The following is a 21,561-nucleotide window of genomic DNA, read 5'->3' on the forward strand; positions in this document are numbered from 1 at the left end:
TTCTCTACAGTCATCTTAGTACAGCACAGAGCCCACACCGGAGATTTAATTCCCTGAGAGCATGTCATGTAGTCTGGTTGAGACTTAGCACAGTTTGGACATAGAGTAAGTTAGTGACTGAGAAGGCAACCAAATGCTCAGAGCTGAGACTGGGTCTGTGCTCTCACCTTACAGTTCCAGCAGATGGGTAATATGGAAAGTTGCTCCCAAAGGATTTGAGGAAACAGAATTTCTAGTCTTTTTCAGATGCCACCACTAGGTTTCAGCACAGATGCAGTACCATGCTAGCTCAATCTAACACAAACACAGCATGTTCATGTTAGAATTTGAATTACTGTAAATGATGTCTTCTTCTAGAACTTATTTGCATAACTCTCTAAAAATAGTCAATAGTTCAAAAAAGCACTATCAGAAACTTTATGTACAATTGATTTCATGTCATACCACTGCCAAAGACAAATTACTTAGAACATAAAAAAACCCCCTAACACTACACTGCCCAAAGACAGACTTCAAATGAGGGGTGACAATTTTTTCCAAAACAAGAGCTGCAGGCACTAGTTATAAAACTGCAGCTTTCTCTGTAAAACTTTAATCTCTTCAATACAAAATACAAGACACATTCTTACAATCAATTTTTTATTTTGATAAAATCCTTATAAATATCAAAGCACTGGATTAACTCCACTGTTTTCAATATGTAAAAAACATGTAAAACTTTTGTTTCTGATATGAAGCAGTAGCCTTATCGCTTTCTCTCCTGAGGCAAACAAACTTTATAACCTTCGTGCATTTGTTAACATTTTATTCATGTTCTGCAGCTACTCACATGATAGGGAAACATATCAGATTCAACACTAAGTCAAAACAAGAGTGTGGAAACACGCAACATGCTCCCGCACTCTCCATGTACATTTTCCAGACATCCTCATTCATATAGAACCAACATGAGGTCTTTTGGCTGCATTCTTCTCCCTATGCCAGAGAACAAAAAGTGTCTGCAGGCTTTCCCTCTTTGGTTAATCTTTGTACCTGCTGCCACTGCCAAAAGCATTTTATTTCTCCCATGGTCTATTTGTGTTCTTCCTTCAGAAAACATTCAGCAGACATTGAGAGGCCTTGCAGCAATAGTAGCTATGTTCTGGGGAGAGGAAAACAAGAAAAATCCACCTATCTTAAACTAAGCTGAAATATCTATGTCTCTATGTCTAATTTATTTAGTTACAAGAAGGTATATAAAGTCAATCCTGATTGTGATTTCCCTCATGTTTATCCATCTAAGAACAAAAGACCTGTTGAGGTAAAAGGCACAGCATATAAAACCTATAAAAAACCAAGGTCATGCAGAGCAGTCACAGAAGATGAGTTGGTCACAAGTTACTGCAGAGATTGGTGGTAGTAGCTGCCTCTTTTAGGTATCACTGGTTTTCAGTATTTAGTTCTCACAGTCTGAAGGTAAACCTAACCCTATACTAAGCTATATCCTATGGCAAATTCATTAAAAATAATAAAAATCAATTTGGCACAAAACAATTATATTCAGATAACAAAAGCTCCTGAGAGAAACACAGGCTCAAGTAAATTCATCCAAGACAGACATTTCAACAATTGTTGCTGAGGGCTGATCTTTTATTAGATATTGACTTGATTCTGATTTCTTTGGCTTGGTCTAACTGCTATCTTTGGTCTTGCTATGTAAGTGCAACTCACTCAAGTTCAGCTATGATAGCAGAACATTAGCCAGTACCTAGGATACATTACATACCTGAGTAGTGCTGTGTTCCACTGCAAGACGTGAGGTATGCAGCATGTGTTTCACACTGCAGCGTGCAACGTGTCTAGCAGGAAACAGCCTGGAGCAACAGCTACCCCTACCTCCTGTTTTTATGTGGTAGGAGTCTGATGCTACATGGATATAGTGTTACAGTCCCTTATTGTTCACCAAATGCAACAGACTGGATTTAGGAACAAACAATTCCCTCTATGCCCTTCCACCTTAAAGTTTTCAGGTTTCAGGTCAATTTCATCACTATGCATGGTGGAATTAAGGAATACCTAATCCACCCGCCATGATCCTGGAATGTACAAAATCCTTATTATTTGCTTAAATAAAAATAATAAAAAATAAATCAGGACATCAATACTGCTATGAAGCAGACAGAATAACAGGATCATATGTATATATCTGTTTTACTTAAATGCTGTAAGTCATTACTGCTTTTTGTAGGAAGGTAAGCATGGTATTGCAGAAGTCAACAATATTATATCAGCTTTGAAATATCTTTTTCTTGAGAATTACAGTGTGAAGTCTTATTTAGAAGCTAAATGTTATGTTAGAGACCAGAATAATAATCCCACAGCACCCTTTGCTGCCATTAATATCAGAGATCCTGTTCAGTAATTTGGTGGCAAATTCTGGACAACTCCTTCACCATGTCTGAACCCCATGACTAGCACTGCCCTCTGTGCATGCTAATACCTCGATACTCCCAAACCAATGCACTCAAACACAGCCAGACCTGTTAACATTGATGAACCTGCAACAACTCAGGACATACTTGTCTGTTAGAAATGATTGCATGGTAACCAGTAACAAAACAACACCTATTTGTTAAAACAACTTACAAAAAAAAAAAAAAATCACAAAGAATAATATTAACTATGAAAATTAATTCAGCCTTTGGTTTCAGAGGGAGACTACTCTGGCTTTACTCCTTTAATTCCTTCTGACTTCTCGTCCCTTTAAAGGCTGGGGAGGGCGGTAGTTTCTCAGCAAGCAGCAGGCTACTTCATCCTCAGCTGTGCTCAGGAGGCTGCGGAACTTGGCTAGCTGCAATCAAAAGAGATGTAAGGTTCAGCAGAAAATCCTCATGCTTATACTAATGAAAAAGCATGTAGCAAATATTAAAGATATTTGTCACCTTTTCTTCTGCAAGGAAGAATGGAACTCTATTTTTCTATAGCATGTCCTTCCAAATGAAAAATGATCACTACTGAGAAAACCTCCCAAAGCATGTGTTGGAATGAAACTGCACATAAAGATTATTTGCTTCCTGTATTCACACTTTGTTTTCCATAACCTGATTTCAACCAGGGGGTTTTATATATTTTAGTTTGATTTTATAGTTTGGAGATTCTAGAATATTTCGTGCTAAAAATTAGATTTCTTATATGCATTTGTGTACATCTTCTTGTTCAAAGAGTATATTCACATTTAACCTGGAATAGTAGGTGTGGTGCTATAGAAAGCTTCTGCAATTAGCAGTTTTCACATACTAAACATGTGCTCAAACCAGGAGAGATTCAAAAGTTTTCCCTTGTGAAGACACAGAACAAGCAGTTATTCATACCTCAGCATAAGCTTCTCTGCATAAGCTGATCTCAGCAGAAACCCACATCAGAGCTCCATGTCTAAACCTCAGGAAGGCTGAGTCTGATTTAGTATTTTGTCTAACTGCTGATATTTCCAATAGTTACAATTTTTATATATCACCTTACTTCCCTTCTAGGTTACCAGAGGTAGGACAGCACAAAAATCATTCCATTATCCTAGAGCATTTAGTTGTATGGCACATTGCATCTTAATCGTTATAAGAGCAAAAAAAGTCAATACTATCTTACCTTACCCCATGCTAAGGCTAACATTTGTAATTCAGGCTCCCTGTGAGTTTCTACAAACTTAAAATTTATTTTTTCTTTTTTCAACCTGAAAAGTGCCCAAAAAACATGTAGTAAACTTTAAAACCCAGAACAAATACAAACATCAGGAATAAAATTAAATGGCAAAACAGTATCAGTGCTGGTGATGACTGACCAGTCACAATGGTGGACATTACTAGAAACAAACACTGTTAGCTACATGCACGCTTATATTTATAAAAATACAGCATATGTATACTTTAATAAGTATATTAAAGTTTATTTATATAGCTACTGTCTGTGAAAAATGACTAGTAAAGAATCACTGTATTTGACATTGTTTCTGATACCATGTCCTCTGAACCTGTTACACATGGGTGTTTGCATACAGTATTTCATATTTCAGAATATATTAGTTATAGATTGGCCCAAATAAGAACCTTTTAACCTGAACAATGGCTTGTCTTTTGAAAGTTGGTATCAACACACATTTTCAATTCCAGATCGATATGCATTGCGACGAGTCTTACAAAGCCAGATTGAGGGGAGTGGGGAAGACATAGAGATGACAAAAATGCACACACTGAGCAAACACATGACTTCAAATCAGTTACAAACAGAATTCTAGTCTCCTGACTAACAAGCACCCCATTCAGTGAACTGTCTTAACATTTTGTGCAGTCTGAAGTTACCATTTCTGTTGAGTATGTGGCCTCGGGTACTGAATTTTCTGAGGTGTTTGTAATATTGACCATGAATGAGACAAAAGTTGTGGTACCAAAATCTTGAGGGTTACAGTGTGGTCAGAATATTAATAACATATTGCAGGTAATGTACTTACCAACACCCAATATTGGAAGCTATAATCTGACAATGTCTCCAATGGGAAAAACTCTTTATACCTAAGATGATTAGTCCACTGGGTGTCACTGTTGCAACATTAATGTATAGCATGAACCTTCATTTCTTAAGTAATTCAAATAGTAGATTCTTTTATCACACGTTTCCCAAGATAGCCTAATATAAACCCTCACTTATTATAATGATATTTGCATTTCATTATTCGAGTAATTTTACCAAGTTTTACATATCTGGAATGCAAGAAGACATTTACTATTGATCTGCCAAATAAAAAAGACAGAAAAGAGGTTTGAACAGGATATGCAAATAATGGAATTCTGGGATTTCTGAGCATCACCAAACCCCTTTTTTTCCGTAAGTTCCTTATGGGTTATTTTTTATTAATTTTGAGAGTATGCAGATTCTTTGGGAAAAAAAGAAAAAAAAGATAATAAATAGCTGTTACACAAAGAAAGACAAGAAGAAGTTAGGATAAATTTGATAGGCATATTTTGTCCTTTGAAAATATGATGAAGTGTGCAATGCCAAGGTCTGGAAAAAATATATTTTTGTGTGGCATTTACAATTTCAAGTCTTACAAAAGCAACATTTCTATAGCAGTGAAAAATCAAAAAATACCTGTTCAGAACAAACACTTATGGGCTCTCTCAGAACAATCCATATGACACTCTCAAGAAGAGGAGGAACAGTGAGAGAGCCAAAGTAAGTCCAGTAGTCCAGGGACTTGGGAAGCAGACAGCTAGGATCGAAGTTTGTGAATAGTGCTCTTTTACCCTGGAAAGAAAACAAAATAGCTCATTGTGATTCTAGATTAAATATATGAGAGCTGGGCTTGTTCAGCCTAGAGAAGAGAAGGCTCCAGGATACCTTAGAGCAGCTTCCAGTACCGAAAAGGGCCAGCAAGAAAGGTAGAGAGGGGCTTTTTACAAGGGCATGTAGGGATAGGACAAGGGGGAATGGTTATAATCTGGAAGAGGGTAGATTTAGATTAGATATTAGGGATAAATTCTTTACTATGAGGGCGGTGAGGCACTGGAACAGGTTTGCCAGAGCAGCTGTGGCTGCCCCATCCCTCGCAGTGTTCAAGGCCAGGTTGGACGGGGCTTTCAGCAACCTGGTCTAGTGGGAGATGTCCCTGCCCATGGCAGGGGCTTGGAACTAGATGATCTTTCAGGTCCCTTCCAACCCAAACCATCCCGTGATCCTATAACATTTAGAAAATCTTTTTTATAAAAAGGTTTAAAAATAAAAGAAAGAAGAAAAAAATGAGGGCAATATTATTTAAAAGCAAGAGGCCAAGATAAATCATAAAAGAGGTAGAGCTTGCTCCATTGTTGGGCAGGCTGGCAGCATCCTCGATAATCACAGCAGGTAAGCCAGTGCCCTTCCGATGAGGTCTTACCTCTGCTGTAGTTTTGCTGCTGCTATTCTTGATGCCAGCAGGACACCATCAAAAGTGTCATGTTAGCATAGACTTCCCTTAGTTACAAATAAGATGGAAGTTGAAGGGAGAGGTGAGAAGATATTAGACTTTGAATGTGGTCTCTATGGGGCTGGCAGAGTAATCCCACAGGTTTCTGCCACCTGCTTCCCATCCCATTCTTTCTGTCCAGGCCCACAGGTTACTACTTCTTCCTCCTGTTGCAGCTACCAGGCCAGAAATGCCTGTACGAGACACAATGTTGTGAGTCTGCCCAATTTCTCTCACATGAACAATAGCTTATTTCTCACCCTGTACCTCAGCAGAACAGTGGAGGAAACCTTTCCCTCATCTTTTTCATAATTTTCCATAAATTATGTTCTTCCCCTCTTAATAGTCATAGCGACAGATTTGTCAGAGGCTAGGTTCTGTGAGGAATTAGCCTTTTCCTCTGATCTCTTACCTTATAAAAATTATTCTTTGCTTAGTTTTCAACTTCACCTAATATTGTCCCAAATCAGAATTAGATATGGATACGTATGAAATTAAGGACTAGGGAACATGAAGGTGAAGGCAGTAGCAGCCAGGCTACCAAAAAAACCACCCCAAAACAACAAAAGCAACCACCAATATTAGTATTCTCTTAGAAGCATTTGTTCACCTTGATTCTGATGGTGTCCAAGCGGTCAGTAATCTTCTTCAGCTGAGGGTTGCATTCACCAATCTGTTAAGACCAGACAAAGAAGAAATACTTGAGCTCCAGAGGAAAATAGCAAAAAGAAATAATCAAAAAGCAAATGCAGAATGAAAATGGTTTACATAAATGACTGTGAGATTTGATGGATTTTGTGAGTACAAGTCTGTGACTAGCTGGTCCTTAGAAACAGTACTGGCTGTGCAGAAGATCCACTCCCTCACTGACAGTATTTATTCTGGCCACTCATAGTAATTTTTTTAGCTACAAAAGAACAACAAACTTTACACTGCAGGACAATAAAAGTAATTTATGTTTAATGTTTTATATGCAAGATATTAAATGTGTCAGGCTTACATTTGAAATTTAAATTGTTAGAATAGTGAAAACATCATTCTTCTGTATGCCAAGCAGAATTTATGTGCTAAGAAATCCAGTGAAACTGTCCTTGAATCATTGTAATGTAAACTGGAAAGACAGAATTACTGGAGCAGTTCTTTGCCCTGACTGTGCCAGGGCCAGCACAAGCACTAGCTGTGCTCAGGAAGCTGTCGCAGCCAGGCAGGGACCATAGATTTGGTCAAAGCCCTACCCTTTGTCATGGATTGTTTGAATTCTCCATCTGTTTCTTCATACAGCAGTCAATTAAGCTGCTGCAAGAGTTTTAATTTCATCTTAGAACAGGTGCAGAAGGCAAGGAGTATATGGCAATTATAAGGAAATTCTCGAGTTTCTGGGTTTTGGGGTTTTCTTATTATTGTTTTTCAGAAGAAACTACCAGCTCAGAAACAAATCATTAGAGAAGCATTTGAATCAAAACACATTGCTCTCTTAAAGAAACCTGTTAGTCAAGTTCCATATGGGGGCAGCTGAATTAAGTTCCACTAGGCAAACTGAAGAGTCTCACTGTCTTGAAAATCTATTAGTCTGATATTTTTAATCTTCAAGGAAGCACAGTTTTCTATATTGGCAAGGAAAGAGTATGAAGGAAACAGTATAATTTAATGCCCATATAAAATAAATAAATATCTCTTTAACAGTGATTATACCAACCATCACCGTTATCCCTTTGAGCTTATGATGTAGATTTATTAGGAGGGCTCAGGCATTCTTTTCTTACCTTCAGAAATACTGCCATGACTGCTAATCCATCTGACTGACGAGCTGCCTCAACAAAACTGGAATACTTCTCTGAGTTCCAATGGACCACATGAAGCTGAAAAGCAAGAGACACAGACAGCATCAACTCCCGCTGAACTCAAATAGTCACAAATTAATACTGCAATTTTACTGGTTTTGATACTCTACTTTGCTCTTTTGTATTCAGAGCCATTTGGTTTTCTAAATACAAATATTTAATGAATTTGGTAAACATGTAGTTCGCATAAATGGCAAAAGCATTTCCACTGGCTGGGATTATTCAAAATTTAGCTGCAATCAGAATGCCACAGTGCCTGGCAAACTGCTGTTGGGTCCCCAGATTTTGAGCAGAGAGGCTAAGACAAGGTGTCCCATGGTTATATAACTAAAGCTTTTAAATCCAGTTTTAGTATAGATGATTTTAAAAGGTAATTGAAAATCATGAGGATGTCATTATTATTTTGCTCCTCTTTTTCTTTTAATCAAGCTTTCAGTAACATTAATCAGCCACGTAAATAGCTAGAAAAAAGCCAGAGGAACACACATTAAACTTGCACTGACCCCTTTTCCCAAGTTTAGTTTAAGCTGAACACTGAAATTTCTTTTTTGATACTTCCCAAATGTCATCCACGATTACCAGTAGTTTGGCACTTACAAGAAGCTTGATTATCGCAGGTTTGAGCATTTGCATTTCTAACATGCATTATTCTGGAACTGCCCAAGTGGTAGTTGCTTAAGCAGCTTAAAGACACCACCTAGCCATGTGGGGAGAGAAAAAGCCTATGATGTCTACCCCTGTACCACCTCAGTCCTTCCTGCTAAGCCAGGTTTTCTAAATCCTGGCCACGCTCCACGGTAGGAGCTCCTGGTTCCCAGAAGCGCCAGGATGTTCCAGCCTTGAGAAACGGTCCAGCTGCCAAACTGGAGAGAGCACAAACACCCACACGGCACTTATGACAATGTACTTCACAAACATTAATTACTCTCACAGATCCTCAGTGGATTAGTAAATCTTATTATGCATAGGTTTTAGATAAAGAAAGAGAGGCTTAGAAGGAGAACATGGCATTGGCTTTCCCTGACTTTAAACTCTACTCTTTAGGAGTGCTGAAAAGCAACTCCACTGAGTGACCTAAACTGGGATGAACCCTTGAAAAAAAAAAAAGGCTTCCTTTTGGAACACAGCATCTCAAGACCTACAAAGTAAGAGCAATTTAGGAAAGCTAGAACTTACTTTAAAGGTTTTTTATGGGAAACAACATAGCTGTGTGGTTGAAATAGAGATCTAGGAGGGTGAAGATTTTTACTCTAATCTCAGCTTTTGCCCAACCTCTATGAGTTTAAATTTTCCATATCTGTAAAACGGAGCTCTTAAATGGTATTGTTTGTTAAGCACTTAGGCTCTAAAGTGCTGAAACATTACTTCCAGCAAGTAAGCAATCCCACTGAAATCAGTAATAATATATGTATGCTTACAATGAAACACATGTTGGCTCGCAGCTTCAGAGATCCTTGAAGGAAGGTTTCTAAGAATATGATAAATTAAACCAGGAAGAGAACATGGTCCACTAAACTATTCTCAGATGCATTAGTACCCCGGAGCTCACAGTGCCTGCACCACTCACTATTATAAGTTCAAAAACGCTACACTGAGCAACATTTAAACAATTACATTTTTGCATACACAAAAAGGAAACAGATACTCTCAGTCGGAATTTACTTTTATTGTGGATTTAAAGAAAAAAAACCCCAACAAATAACAAAAAGGAAAATTCCCACAACTAAATAAAGCCCAGCCCCACCCCCTCATAGCTTTGTAAAAAAAACCCCCAAACCAACCCCCCTAAAAACCAATACCCCCAAATAAACAGAGCTGTGAAACACTTTTGGGTACAGCCCCATTCTCAATGGCTTGCGACTTCTTTTTAAGGAATATATCCCATCTTACCACCGCTCTGTCATTGCAGCTTGTGAAGAGACCTTGATCAGACCATACGTTGTCACAAAGAATGGAGCCATGGATCCCTTCTGCTTCCTGGTAGGCTTAGGGGGCTGAACCTTGCAGTCTTCTTTACCTGTACACTAATTCTTCCTTCGACTTGGTCGATACTTTTTCTTGAAATCTTGCACAACTTTCTTATGAAGGTGAGCACTGAAACCATCTTCATGTCTCCTTCTGAGGTATTTTCTTTTGTGTGAACAGTGCTCAGAAGGCTTGATCTTAATTCTTATCCCAAAGCCAAAGTGACATCTAGAGAGCTTCTTGTGGAGGGTTACCCAACCAACAGGTAACAGAAAGGTTTTTAGACTGGCTAGAAATTCAGATATTTTCTCCTTCCATTTGGTTTCTTAGATGGGAAACACATATATATTTTCTCAGCTAGAAATTTGGTTTTGGTACTTAATGGTTTTAAAGCACCTCTATTAATTCTTTATATTCCATCTCACCTGGTTCCTGTGGAAAACATAAGCCTTTAAACACTGCAAATGTCACTTTTCCCCATTAGAAACTGATTTTTTTTCTGACCACTGTCTCTTAAAGTATTTCCAGTAAAATCTGGTCACACCACTGTGCATAAATTTAATTTTTTTTCTTCTTTAATATTGTCATTTATTTTTCCATTATCACGTATTTTTACACTTTTTACTTCTTTTTAACCCCAGAAAACTCTTCCACTGTCTAAGCTATGTGTTGTTAAAAATCTCAGTCTCATAAAAACACTCCATGTTTTGCAAAGAGAAATCAGATACAGAATACTTTTTACTGTAGCCTACTCAAGTGCACCAAAAGAGACAGAGCAGGAGCGAACTCTCCGTGTCATTTCTCTCCGTGGCACACTGCCTCCACTGAAACACAGTACCTCCACAGGCAGCTGGCACCCCACAGATATTAACGCGTGGTTCTCAAAGTCATAACCACCACATTGCTAAATGCATCACAAAATGCAACACTCCTAAGTCTTCCATAAACTTTACACTGCACAGGCCCCAAGTCAAATAATTCTGTGGTTTGTAACAGAAGATGACTTTGAAAAGATTCTCCAAGGAAGAGACAGTGAAAGACAAAGTTTAAAATAACTCTTGAACATTAAATCTTGCTCTTATCAAGCTCTTGTCTTCTGTACTCCTTTTTTAATCCTCTCCAAAGCTTTCAAATATGTTCTCCTTTGAGAAAGGACCAAACATGCAACACTTCAGGAAGACCACTTGTCTTTCAATAAAATGGCGGGAGAATTAAAAGCAGGAAGAGGAAGGGCAACATTATTCTTACAACAGAAAACTAGTCACAAACTTAGAGGTATAGATGATGCCATGTAAAGCCTTACCTCTGCCGCATACTTCATCCCATCCACTGTGTGCTCAGAGCCAGCTTCATCGTTGGATCCCCAATGGAAGTGAATCTGGCGCAGCCTATAGGTCCCGCTGAGTGGTCCCCCGGTCAGCACTGGAAACCCAAGCAGAGGAAGAGGCTTCATTGCAGGAATGGGAGCTGCTACCCACATCCTCTAACCTCACACCAGACTTCAGTCTTCAGACAGCCCCCTACTCCTTCTCAGATGGCTTCCCATTTCTTTGAAGTACTACAAAAGCCCTCACTTGTCCAGGATATGAATTTCAAAAGTGCACTTATGTGTAGAAGATTAGTGGATTATGACCCACTAAAGGGAATATTGTTGTCACCAGGTTTGTCTTGCTATGGGTTGGACATTTCTCAGTAGATGGAAAAATATGTCTATTTTATAAGTGGTTTCCTCTCTTGAATGTATTTAAATGAATCACTGAGAAATTAAGCTGAAAATACAGGTTTTATGAATAAAGGGGAGGATCAGAAAAATATGTGAACATAATTTCTTCTCCTCTTTGAAATTTTGGAGGAAAGTAAAAAATTTTCAAGGCTCTTTCCTTCATTTGCAACTAGATCCAGTTATGTCAGATTTAAGTCTGAGAAAAAGGAGCGTCTATCAACATGCATAAAATGAAGCCTACACTACATATGCATTGTACAACTGCAATATTACAGACATTTAATTAGCCATGGCTGGAAGGAATGGCCTATGAGTAGCAGCTAAGGACTTTGGGCTTGTTTAGTTTGGAGAAAAGGAGGCTGAGGAGTAACCTCATTGATCTCTACAGCTCCCTGAGGAGAAGAAGAGAGGGAGGTGCTGATCTCTTTTCCCTGACATCCAGCGATGGGACACATGGGAACGGTTCACAGTTGTGCCAGGGGAGGTTTAGATGGGACATTAGGCAGCTTTTCTTTACCAAGAGGGTGACCAAACACTAGAACAGATTTCCTAAAGAGGTAGTTGATGCCCCAAGCCTGTCAATGTTTAAGAGGCATTTGGACAATGCCCTTAGCAACATGCTTTAACATGGTCAGCCCTGAATTGGTCATGCAGTTGGAGTAGATGATTGTTGTAAGTCCCTTCCAACAGAAATATTCTATTCTATTCTACCTAACGGGCATATGGGTGGGCTTTGCATTGTTTTGATTTTGGAAGTGCTCGTCTTTTGCTAATCACAGTTGGAACCAAACCATCTCTGCACAGAGGCTTGAATGTGAATCACATTCAGAAAGATTCGTTATTCACTGCAAATCAAATAAAATCACCCCACTCTCCTGGCTCCACATCTCCTCTGAGGGTTTGGGAATTATTCTGGGTGGGTTTACTGACACATTATAGAGATCTTAAGGGAAAAGGATGGGAGCTTTAACCAGATGGTTTTTAAATTAAGAGCAATGGGGAGGACAATAGTAATTTTTCCTCTCTTCTAAAAACCTAAACTTTGTTGTGTCTCTGCTAACACAAGTAGCTTGGCTAATAAAAAGGAACTGGCACTGTTTTATCTGTAGGGAAAAGTAACTGACCTCCTTAAAACTTCAACTCAGAACTACGCTTTTACAGAGCCTATAAACCCAGTGAACAAAGGGGATGGGGAAGTGGCACTCCTAAAACAAATTCCTTCTTTCAAGGACTGAAAACTTGGAGGCAAATGATCCCAGAAATGTGTAAAGATTGGTGTTCTAATTGGTTGAGGGAAAACAATTCCATAGTAATTCACCAGCATTCAATGAAATACTGCTGAAAAAGGTGGAAAATGGCCTGCTGATGTATTTGTGCCACCTCACACAGAGATGGTAAAACCCTTCCATTCCAACAGTAATTAACAAAGAGGTTAGTCAGAAGCTATTTAAGGCAAATATCAATATCTCAGAGTTTGAAAAGGGCTGGAAGAAGAGGTCTTTGAGATATCAATAGACCAATTTCAGAGAATGGACATAATGTGGTACCAAAGAGGATAAAAAAAAAATTATACAAACAGTTACAGACTTGACAGCCCAGTTTCAGTGCTGGACAAGGTGAAGAAATATGGAAGCCAGTTAATGATGCATTAAAAGATGCTAATGTATTTAGCATGAAAAATTGTACCAATTAATTTGATTTTTGTTTTTCATTAAACCAATATATGTCAGGAGTTCTTACTTCACAGGGGTGCCCCAGAGGCCAAATTTTGGCCCTAGAAAATTCAGTATTTTTTGATCAATGACCTGAAAGAAAACAAAAACATTACTGATAAAGTTTGTCAGTGACAAATATTAGGGAAAATAGTGAATAACTCAGTTTATGAATACAGAAGGATTTGAATTCTTTGATAAGTAAAGCATGACAATGGTCAAAAGGTAAAGCCATTTATGTGGATTGAACAATCTAGTCCATACATAGAAGATACAGAGTCCCCTGAAGGAGACTAGAGATTACATTTGCTAACTATCTGATCAACATCTGTCAGTGCTTTGCCATGACACGAACTATATCCATGGAGGTATGGCCTGAGGAAACCGGTAAGAAGAGGATCACATTACCACTGCTTTGATACCAGTGTAAGCCTAGAGGAATACTGTATTAAAGACCTGTCACTTCAAAGATGGAGTTAGAAGGTGGAAGAGGTTCTCGGTGTATTCATATTCATTACTTTTTATTAAAAAAACCAAAAGTAGTTTAAAGGCTGAGTTGATCTCACACCAGAAATAAAGTGTGATTTGCACTGCTTTAATTGTGAGGGTAATTAACAATTAGAACAACTTACCAAAGGCTGTGTAGGTTCGTCATCGCTGGGAATTTTGAAATCAAGATTGTATGTTTTTCTAAGAGATGTGCTTTAGTTCACCCACGCCTACTAGGCTTGAAGCAGAGATTAATTCTGGAAGTCCCGTGGCATCTGACACACACGAGGTCAGACCAGATCACTGATGGTCAGCTGATGGCTTTCAGGCAACATCCAATGTTGCCTGAAATCAACAGGGAATTTAAGAATTAAACTAAGACTGTCCAGGAAAGCGAAGTATGATGGCGTCTCCATGTAGGTCTCTCCCTGTTGCCACTACAACCTAATAGGTCCTCAGACTAATGGACAAGGTAATCACAAATTAGTCCTCTTCTGGCACTGACCCTTGTGAAAGCATCACATGGGCTTGGATCCTCAGCTAAGTCTCACACAACCACAAGAGGATTTTATTGCTTGAAGAATCTGCACTCCTACAGTTTCAAGGGGAGGTGTGCTAGCTTGCTTACCGTCCAAGAGAAGGCTTGAAAGATGAAGGCACTAACTGGTTTCAAAGACTATGCTAAACCAGAGAACTTCTAAACAAGAATTATTGCTTGCAGAAAGGGAAGCTGCATACTCCTAGAAAATACTGGTACAATAAAACTTTTCAGAGAAAAGAGGGGATCGCTTGGAATATATTTCATTTGTTCTGTATTAATTAGCTCTTTCCTGACACAAAAAGTCCAGGTATGGATTGTAAAAATGGAAAAAAATATATAACCAAACTTGCAGCTAAAGTCAGATAAGAGACATGAGCGATTCGGTTGGAATGAACCTGTAATGAGACACAAAGGATTCATCTGCAGTGAGAGAGAGCAGCATTTGAAAAATTGCACACAACACTGTTCAAACAGGGGGCTGGCACTATCTAGCTGGCTGGGGTGGACCAAACCATCCCTGTGAAAAGGGAATCCTAGCACTTTCCGAAAAACACAACCTCGAACTCATGTCCAAATATGTTCCCACATTGTATCTTGCTGAAAGACAGGGAAAAAAAAAAGGAATCTCTCATCTGGAGCAGCAACACCTTACTGTTTATGAGGAGTTTATATTCAACTGTAAGACATGCCCAGGCTGTATGTGCTCTATTCAGGAAACAATGGAAGAAGACACAGTGCAAAAGGAAAGGAACTAACCTGATTTGTTGACGCTGTCATCAAACTCGACACTGGTGGAGTGCCCATTGTTAAGGATGATTTTAGCAGAAGCTGGATCATAATTGGGATTTAGAGGACGGAGAGAGGGATCATACTTGGTTTCCTCAGTTTTGATGTCGATGGGTGACTGACGGTCTCCATTGGCAACAGGAAAAACCTCCTTCCAGTGGGCAGGCCCTGCAATGCATTCAAGGAGAAGTCTAAATTGATGGCAGTGCCTTTCTTCATATGAAAGAAAACTCAGTTTGAATTGTTCTTGTTTGCATCTCTTACAGCCAAAAAGGATACATCAGAAAAACACAGATCAAAATATTCAGCTATTTTTGCTGCACCACATTGCAACAGCAGCTCTCAGGACCCCTTTACCTTACATGGCATATCTAACTACATTTGGCCTTTGAACAAGGCCACATGCGGTAGGTATATAGTTAATTATTCACAGTTAAGACTCAACTATGCACAAGACATATATAACAAATGCTCATTCAGATCAAGCATCCTGTATCCAATACGCACTGTGCCCTAATAAATTTTTGACATGTCATTTTTGCCTAGTATCATGTTTCATGATGTCTTTAAGGATTACCTCTTACTTATCCAAAATCCCTGCATTAAGGGTTTTTTATACCTTAGTCATTGGATGCAAAAGACCTGAGAACACATCTTCTGTTGTCTATGCTGACTGCGATGGGCAGATGTTGGAAAAGATAAAAAGGCCAGCTGGTGCATGGACTCTCCTGGAGCCTGATGGCTGTGCCTGTAATCTAAGCATCACCACACAGTCACCTCCTCCCAACCCATCAACTCTGAGTTACCTGTCCTCTCTCCATGCAAGCTAAGCCACAAGTCAGCTGAAAAGCTTTGTCTCTGTAAATCAACAATATGGATATAAGAAAAATGGCAAATGTCACTCTAAAATACTAACAAAAGCTTCATTGATGAGATGTGTGAGGTGTCTGTTCTTATCTACTAAACGTCAGAGAGTTCTCGATAAGAGTATATGTGCCATTGTTGAATCATATTTGAATAATAAACAATGCAGAAAGAGGCCATAGAAGAAAAATAGGAACAATGAGTTGCTTGTGAAACATGTTCTATAAAGTAAAGATAGCAAACAATGAAAGAGGAAAGAGGGTAGAGTAAGGTAAGGGAAAAGTGGAAAGTCTGAAGGACTGATGATCTTTCAGTATTATAACGAGCATAGCACTTGTTTTTCCTCCAGGCTTGTCATGGGTAAGCAGCATAATAAATCAACCAAGAAAGACTGGATATAATAAACACTTAAATTCAAGCATCAGAAGCTGATCTTCTAAAATCTGCATCACTGGAAATCCTCATAACTCCCTGCACTGAAGGTAACTGATGTCTGTTTTGGGTCTTTCTGGATGGCTCAGCACTTAAATAAACATGATGAAAAAAAGGGATTAAAACGTGTGATACTGTGATTAATAGCCTAACATCAAAAGCTGATAGATAGCTTTCTCTCCTTGACTTCAATAGAAGTGAACATAGCTCAGAAACTCACAGGTGCTAAAATAACACAAGCACCCGGGCAGTAAATCAGGGAGGGAAGTGCCCCACGGCACTGTGGGGAAACAGCTTGCACAGCCACCTGGGCAGAGACTGATTCTCCTCCAAGCAGCACTGAAAAATGGAAAAGGGAAGAAGCTTGTAAAGACCAGCCTAAGACTTAAACCTCAGGTAGAACAAAGGCAAAGGCTTTCTGTCTTAACTTTGTTAAAAAGTCCTTTTGTTAATGCCTTCATTAACTAAAATCATTAAGGAAGCCGCTTCTAAGGCAGAAGATAAAAATCCTACTGGTTTGAAATATAAAGCTATTTAAACTTAATTCTTCTCACTTCACAATGGTCATCAAAGCTGTTCAATATTTTAATTACATACAGTTTAGCATATGATATAATTTTAATTGTGTTTAGATCCTAGTACCCCGTAGTTAGAGATGCAATGCGCAATTTTATTCACAATCAGCACCACTCCATCATTTATACTTAACTACTGCTATCTGGGATGCTTAGAAAAACCTTACTGCTACTTAATTTTAATGTTTCAGGTTTTCCTGTTTCAGATTTGCATGCAGAAATAATACGAATGTGCCAAAAAGACGACCCAAAGCTGTGATTCTGTCATTAATTATTCGACAATAAACTTCAGTTCTAAAAAGATGTTGTACCTGCTTTTGTACTTGTCCTTAGCTTGGATGACCAAATCATGTTTTGCATATCATACAATCAAGTTTAAGCCAATGGGAAATCCAGGGTGAAAATGTCTTCTGAGTTTGGACCTGAGTTACATGCCTCCATTTCAACATAAAGCACACTTTAATTTTCTAGATGTGTGCTTTAAGACATACCCAGGAAAGTAACTCACTGATTCAGCTCTCTTCATTATGTAATTTACTGAAGGAACCTGATTAAATATACCAATCTTTGAACTTAGGAAATCCCTTCCTGTTGATGGGAAAGTGTTCTGTGGCTAGACATCACCTTGTAGCTCTTAATAACCAAAGCCATTGTAACCAACATTTAGGACAAAAAAACCAAACCATCTGCACTGAGGACTGCATGCCTTTATTTTGGACACAGAATTAACCAAATGCAATGCACACCCTGGTCACTTTGGTCACTTTTAGATAAGATGATCACTAGTTATGATTCCCACAAGCACTGCACACACTCAGTTAATGAAAGAGATCTCATAATGAATTTGTCAGGAAATAGAACTCACTATAGCATTTAACAGCAGTGCTTTTTTATCCAGCTGGAGTTAAAGATGATGAGTTTCATCAAAAGGATAGACTAACTTGAAACAAGCCTAGCAGAGACATCGCAGGATATGATTCAGTTGCAGTGAGCCTCTCTCTATACTTGCATAATAGAGCACCTACAGGTGAAAAAGTGGATTCTTTTTTCGGACAATTTGCTATTATATGCAGAAAGTTCATTAGTTTGGCATGGTCTGACTGTGGCAGGATCATATCCTCATTTATTCCTAACAGGAATGCATTGCTGACATTATCATATACAAAATGTTTAAACTTACAAAGTTAGGTTTGCAAGTAATTTAGTTGCATATTAGGTTACAATATGATTAGATCAAATAAAAACAATTGGAAATTCATAATGGGTAAAAATTGAGTGCTGTTTTAAAAGCAGACATTAGTACCATGTAATTATTCTCAGGGAGAAAAAATAGAATAAGGAATTACAGTTGGCCTCAATGATTTTAAAGGTCGTTTCCAACCCGAACAGTTCTATGAATTCATATCCCTTTTTATTTATAAAACCTCTCAGTGATATAGTAATAACTAGATCCAGAGACATTTTGCAGTAAAACATAATACATCTAAGTACTTTACATACATTTTATTAAACAAATATTAAACTGAAGGCAATTGATTCTTGATTTGTCTTTTAACTATGGCAATTCCCCAGTTAACTAAACAGACTGTTTCTGTGAAGAGGCAATAACATTCCCCTTTTAACAGGAACCTTGGACAGCAAAGAAAAGCATGCACGATGCTTCATAAAAGACGTATTTCAAGACCTCAATGTTATGCCTCCATACATAAGCACCATCAAACCTGTGAGGTAAGGACAGTGGCAAGAAAGCAAAAGCAAAGGTTATACAGAAATATGTGCCCCAAAGAAGGGGAGAACTTTTACTAGGTTTATGTGGCCAGGTTTTGGTAGCAGGGGGGCTGTGAGAAGGTGCCAGAATGCAGCAATGTCCGACGCAGCAATGCCAGCCAGCTCCAAATTTAGAGAAATTTTAGAGAAAATTGAGAGTCAAGTTCAGCCCAGGAAGAAGGGAGAGGTGGAGGGAAGGCGTTCTAAGATTTGGTTTTATTTCTCATTACCTTACTCTGATTTGATAGGTAATATATTAAATCACTTTTTCTCCAAGTTGACTCTGTTTTGCCCATGATGGTAACTGGTGAGTGATCTCTCCCTGTACTTATCTTGACCCATGAGCTTTTCATTATATTTCCTCTCCCATGTTCGGCTGAGGAGGGGGAGTGATAGAGCAGCTTTGATGGGCACCTTGTGTCCAGCCATCCTCAACCCACCACAGCACTTCATTCTGTGTATAACAGTCAGCCCATATCCTTATACATAGGTATACCGTATATGCATATATACCATAATATTTGACAGTTTATGCACATATACCGTAATATTTGACAGTTTATGCACATAATGATTTATGTTGCAGTTATTATTGCTAAGGGGCAAACGAGTTTTCCCCCATTTTAAAAACAGCAGCGCTTTTATCAGTGCAAATGCACAACTTGGAGTGAATGCAGATGTCTTTCTAACTCTTCAGGAAGTCAACTTTAGTATCTGATGGCACCACATATAAGTAATTTCACTTTGTTTCTGACTCATTAGTTGCAAAAGGTAATCTTTGTTTCAGGGAAATTATTTTCAGGGCCATGCAGGGCAGTAAAATTTTTCAGGAATCAGAGCAATGTCCTGCATCTGCTACTCAGCCAAACAAGAAACAAGCAAAAGCAATAAAATAAATGCATAAAAAGAGAAAAAGCTGAGAAATAAAACTGATCCTGGGGAAGAGCAGTTAAGTGTTGGCTATTCATGCCTCTCTGAGAGGTGAGAGGTGGTAGGAAGGGAATGGACCAATGAGGAACTACCCACCCCACAGCTGCTGGGGGCTCCAAGAAAGGGGAGAGAGCCAAACATGTTATCAACCAGTAAACAGAGTTTTATAGAACAAATGGGGCCTCAAGCAAGGTCCAGGGCTACCCTGATAGAAATTTTTGTGCCCTCCCCTTCCTAGAAGTTGAGAATAGCGAAGGAGCAGGGGTAGGATAAGGGAGGGAAAATGGGCTTCTTATCTGGACAGTGCAGGTGAAGTTTACAGCACTCTTGGAAAACATATGGAGAAACAAATGTGAAAAACAAGACCCATTTACGTCTTCACGGGAGGGGTAGAGTACAGTGCACAAAAGCAGATAACACACCTAATCATTGCGACATCGCTGTGATCCACCACCACCCAGTTTTTCAGGAAAAGTACATCCATCCAGAAAAGATGCAACAAAAGGAGCAGGAAGGAAAGGTAGTACAGACAGTATTCCAAACTCTAAGTAATAATATACACAAAGCATACTCCTATTGGCATTAGTATATGCAAATATATAGCTTTCTCCTCTTAGTACCATGGTGGTTTATTCGTCTGTGTATTATAACAGGCAGTGTAAGTTATTCCATTCATTTTATCAGAGCTGAGTCTCCAATTTACAAAAGCACTTTCATTTCTACTCGCATGACTTGTGAGCCGGTCTGCACACCGGAGCAGCGTTTGCATGACTTACAATGCAAAACAGAGCAAAGTCTTTAAGCCTGCTGATGAGCACAACTTGGGACTTCAAAGACCAACAAGATTAAGGAAACCATGAAACAACTAAAATCCAAAAGCATCTCCTCTTAGATGCATAGCTATACATTCAAATGACTAATCCTAGTCCGCAGTGTTTCCCACCGTGTAACAGAAGCAGATGGTACCCGGAATCAGAGAGGCAATGCCGATAATACAGCAGGTCCCACCAATGTGACTGTCTAATAAATACTCGGTATGTACAGGCAACTGATAACTCCGGGAGCAAACGAAATCTCTGCAGCGGATGAGACAGAGCCAGCCCCAAACCCGACTCCCGCGGGCGACGCTGCCCGCCCCGACGCCCCTCGCAGCAGCCCGCCTTGCATCACTCCGAGACAAAAGCCTGCCCGGTCTCACGCTGCGAAGCCCTGGCAGCATTTCATTTCAGCCCATTTAGCGCTCTCGCGGACTCGGGAGGTGCCCTGGAGCGGACCCGCTGCCCGCTGCCCGCTGCCGCACCGGCCGCCCCGACGGCACCGCAGGAAGCGCTGCAGTAACCCCCGCGCACCACCCGCCGCCCCCCGCCGCTGCCCTACCGTTGTGCTCGTCGTATCCCCAGTGCAGCATGGCTCTGCTCGTCGGCTGCCGCGGGCTGGGACGAGCCAGGACGGGCTGGGGCGGGAGATGCGGCCGCCCCGTCACCGCCGCCCGCTTTGAAGGCGACGGGCGGCGACGCCCCGATGCAGGGCCGATAAGGAGCCTGCAGCGCTCCGCGCCCGCCTGTCCCGGCCCCGGCCCCCCGGCTCCTCCGCACCGGCTGTCGCCCCAGGCCCCCCGCCGCCCCTCAGCGCAGCGCCGTGCCGTCGAGGCGGGCTACGGGGGATCGCTCCAGCAGAGCAGAGGTGCTGCCCCTCCGCCACTGCCACGAGTTGTGCGGTGGGGAGAGACGGGGAAATAAGTCTCTGTTCCTGGGGTTACCCCCCACCCCCAAGAGTAAAGCAAAGTGCGCACAGCTGCCCGGCGGCCCCTGTGCTCCCCTCCCGCCTTACCCCGAGGGCAGCGAAGGCAATTCCCTTTGGAACTGGCCGTAGGAAGGTTCACGTTTTGCAGACAGGGCGCGTAAGACAAAAAGTTTCCCACAACCCACCCGAATTTTTTACTCTCTCTTTTTAAACCCCGCGTTG

The 21,561-nt window shown here is 40.1% G+C and overlaps 1 protein-coding gene across 3 annotated transcripts; it reads right to left on the reverse strand.

Annotated features, from left to right (window-relative positions):
• Window positions 1-622: 622 nt before the first annotated feature.
• Window positions 623-21,094, reverse strand: LOC115617244 (carbonic anhydrase 13-like). Of its 3 annotated transcripts, XM_030507535.1 has the most exons (8): window positions 14,999-15,082; window positions 13,845-14,637; window positions 13,241-13,305; window positions 11,081-11,199; window positions 7,735-7,830; window positions 6,582-6,644; window positions 5,119-5,274; window positions 623-2,830 (listed from the first exon to the last, which is right to left on the reverse strand). In XM_030507535.1, coding segments are annotated over exons 3-8 (549 nt in total). In that variant the 5' UTR covers window positions 13,242-13,305; window positions 13,845-14,637; window positions 14,999-15,082; the 3' UTR covers window positions 623-2,716. The 3 variants fall into 3 exon arrangements, with proteins under 3 accessions (XP_030363395.1, XP_030363386.1, XP_030363404.1); XM_030507526.1 differs by lacking the exons at window positions 13,241-13,305; window positions 13,845-14,637 and adding an exon at window positions 20,974-21,094 and having other exon boundaries at window positions 14,999-15,196; XM_030507544.1 differs by lacking the exon at window positions 13,845-14,637 and having other exon boundaries at window positions 14,999-15,016.
• Between the last annotated feature and the right edge of the window lie 467 nt (window positions 21,095-21,561).

The sequence above is a fragment of the Strigops habroptila genome, chromosome 1, assembly GCF_004027225.2.
Source record: "Strigops habroptila isolate Jane chromosome 1, bStrHab1.2.pri, whole genome shotgun sequence".
In the NCBI taxonomy this organism is placed as follows: domain Eukaryota; kingdom Metazoa; phylum Chordata; class Aves; order Psittaciformes; family Psittacidae; genus Strigops; species Strigops habroptila.

What these genes read in the sequence shown, in the direction of transcription:
- LOC115617244 (XM_030507526.1), bottom strand. Translation starts at nt 21,004, where the DNA reads ATGCTGCACTGGGGATACGACGAGCACAACG. An exon ending in TGACAGCGTCAACAAATCAG is followed by an intron (nt 11,200 to 14,998) that starts GTTAGTTCCTTT and finishes TTGGGTTTCCAG; the next exon opens with TGCTGACCGGGGGACCACTC. An exon ending in TGGACACCATCAGAATCAAG is followed by an intron (nt 5,275 to 6,581) that starts GTGAACAAATGC and finishes TTTTCTTTCCAG; the next exon opens with GGTAAAAGAGCACTATTCAC.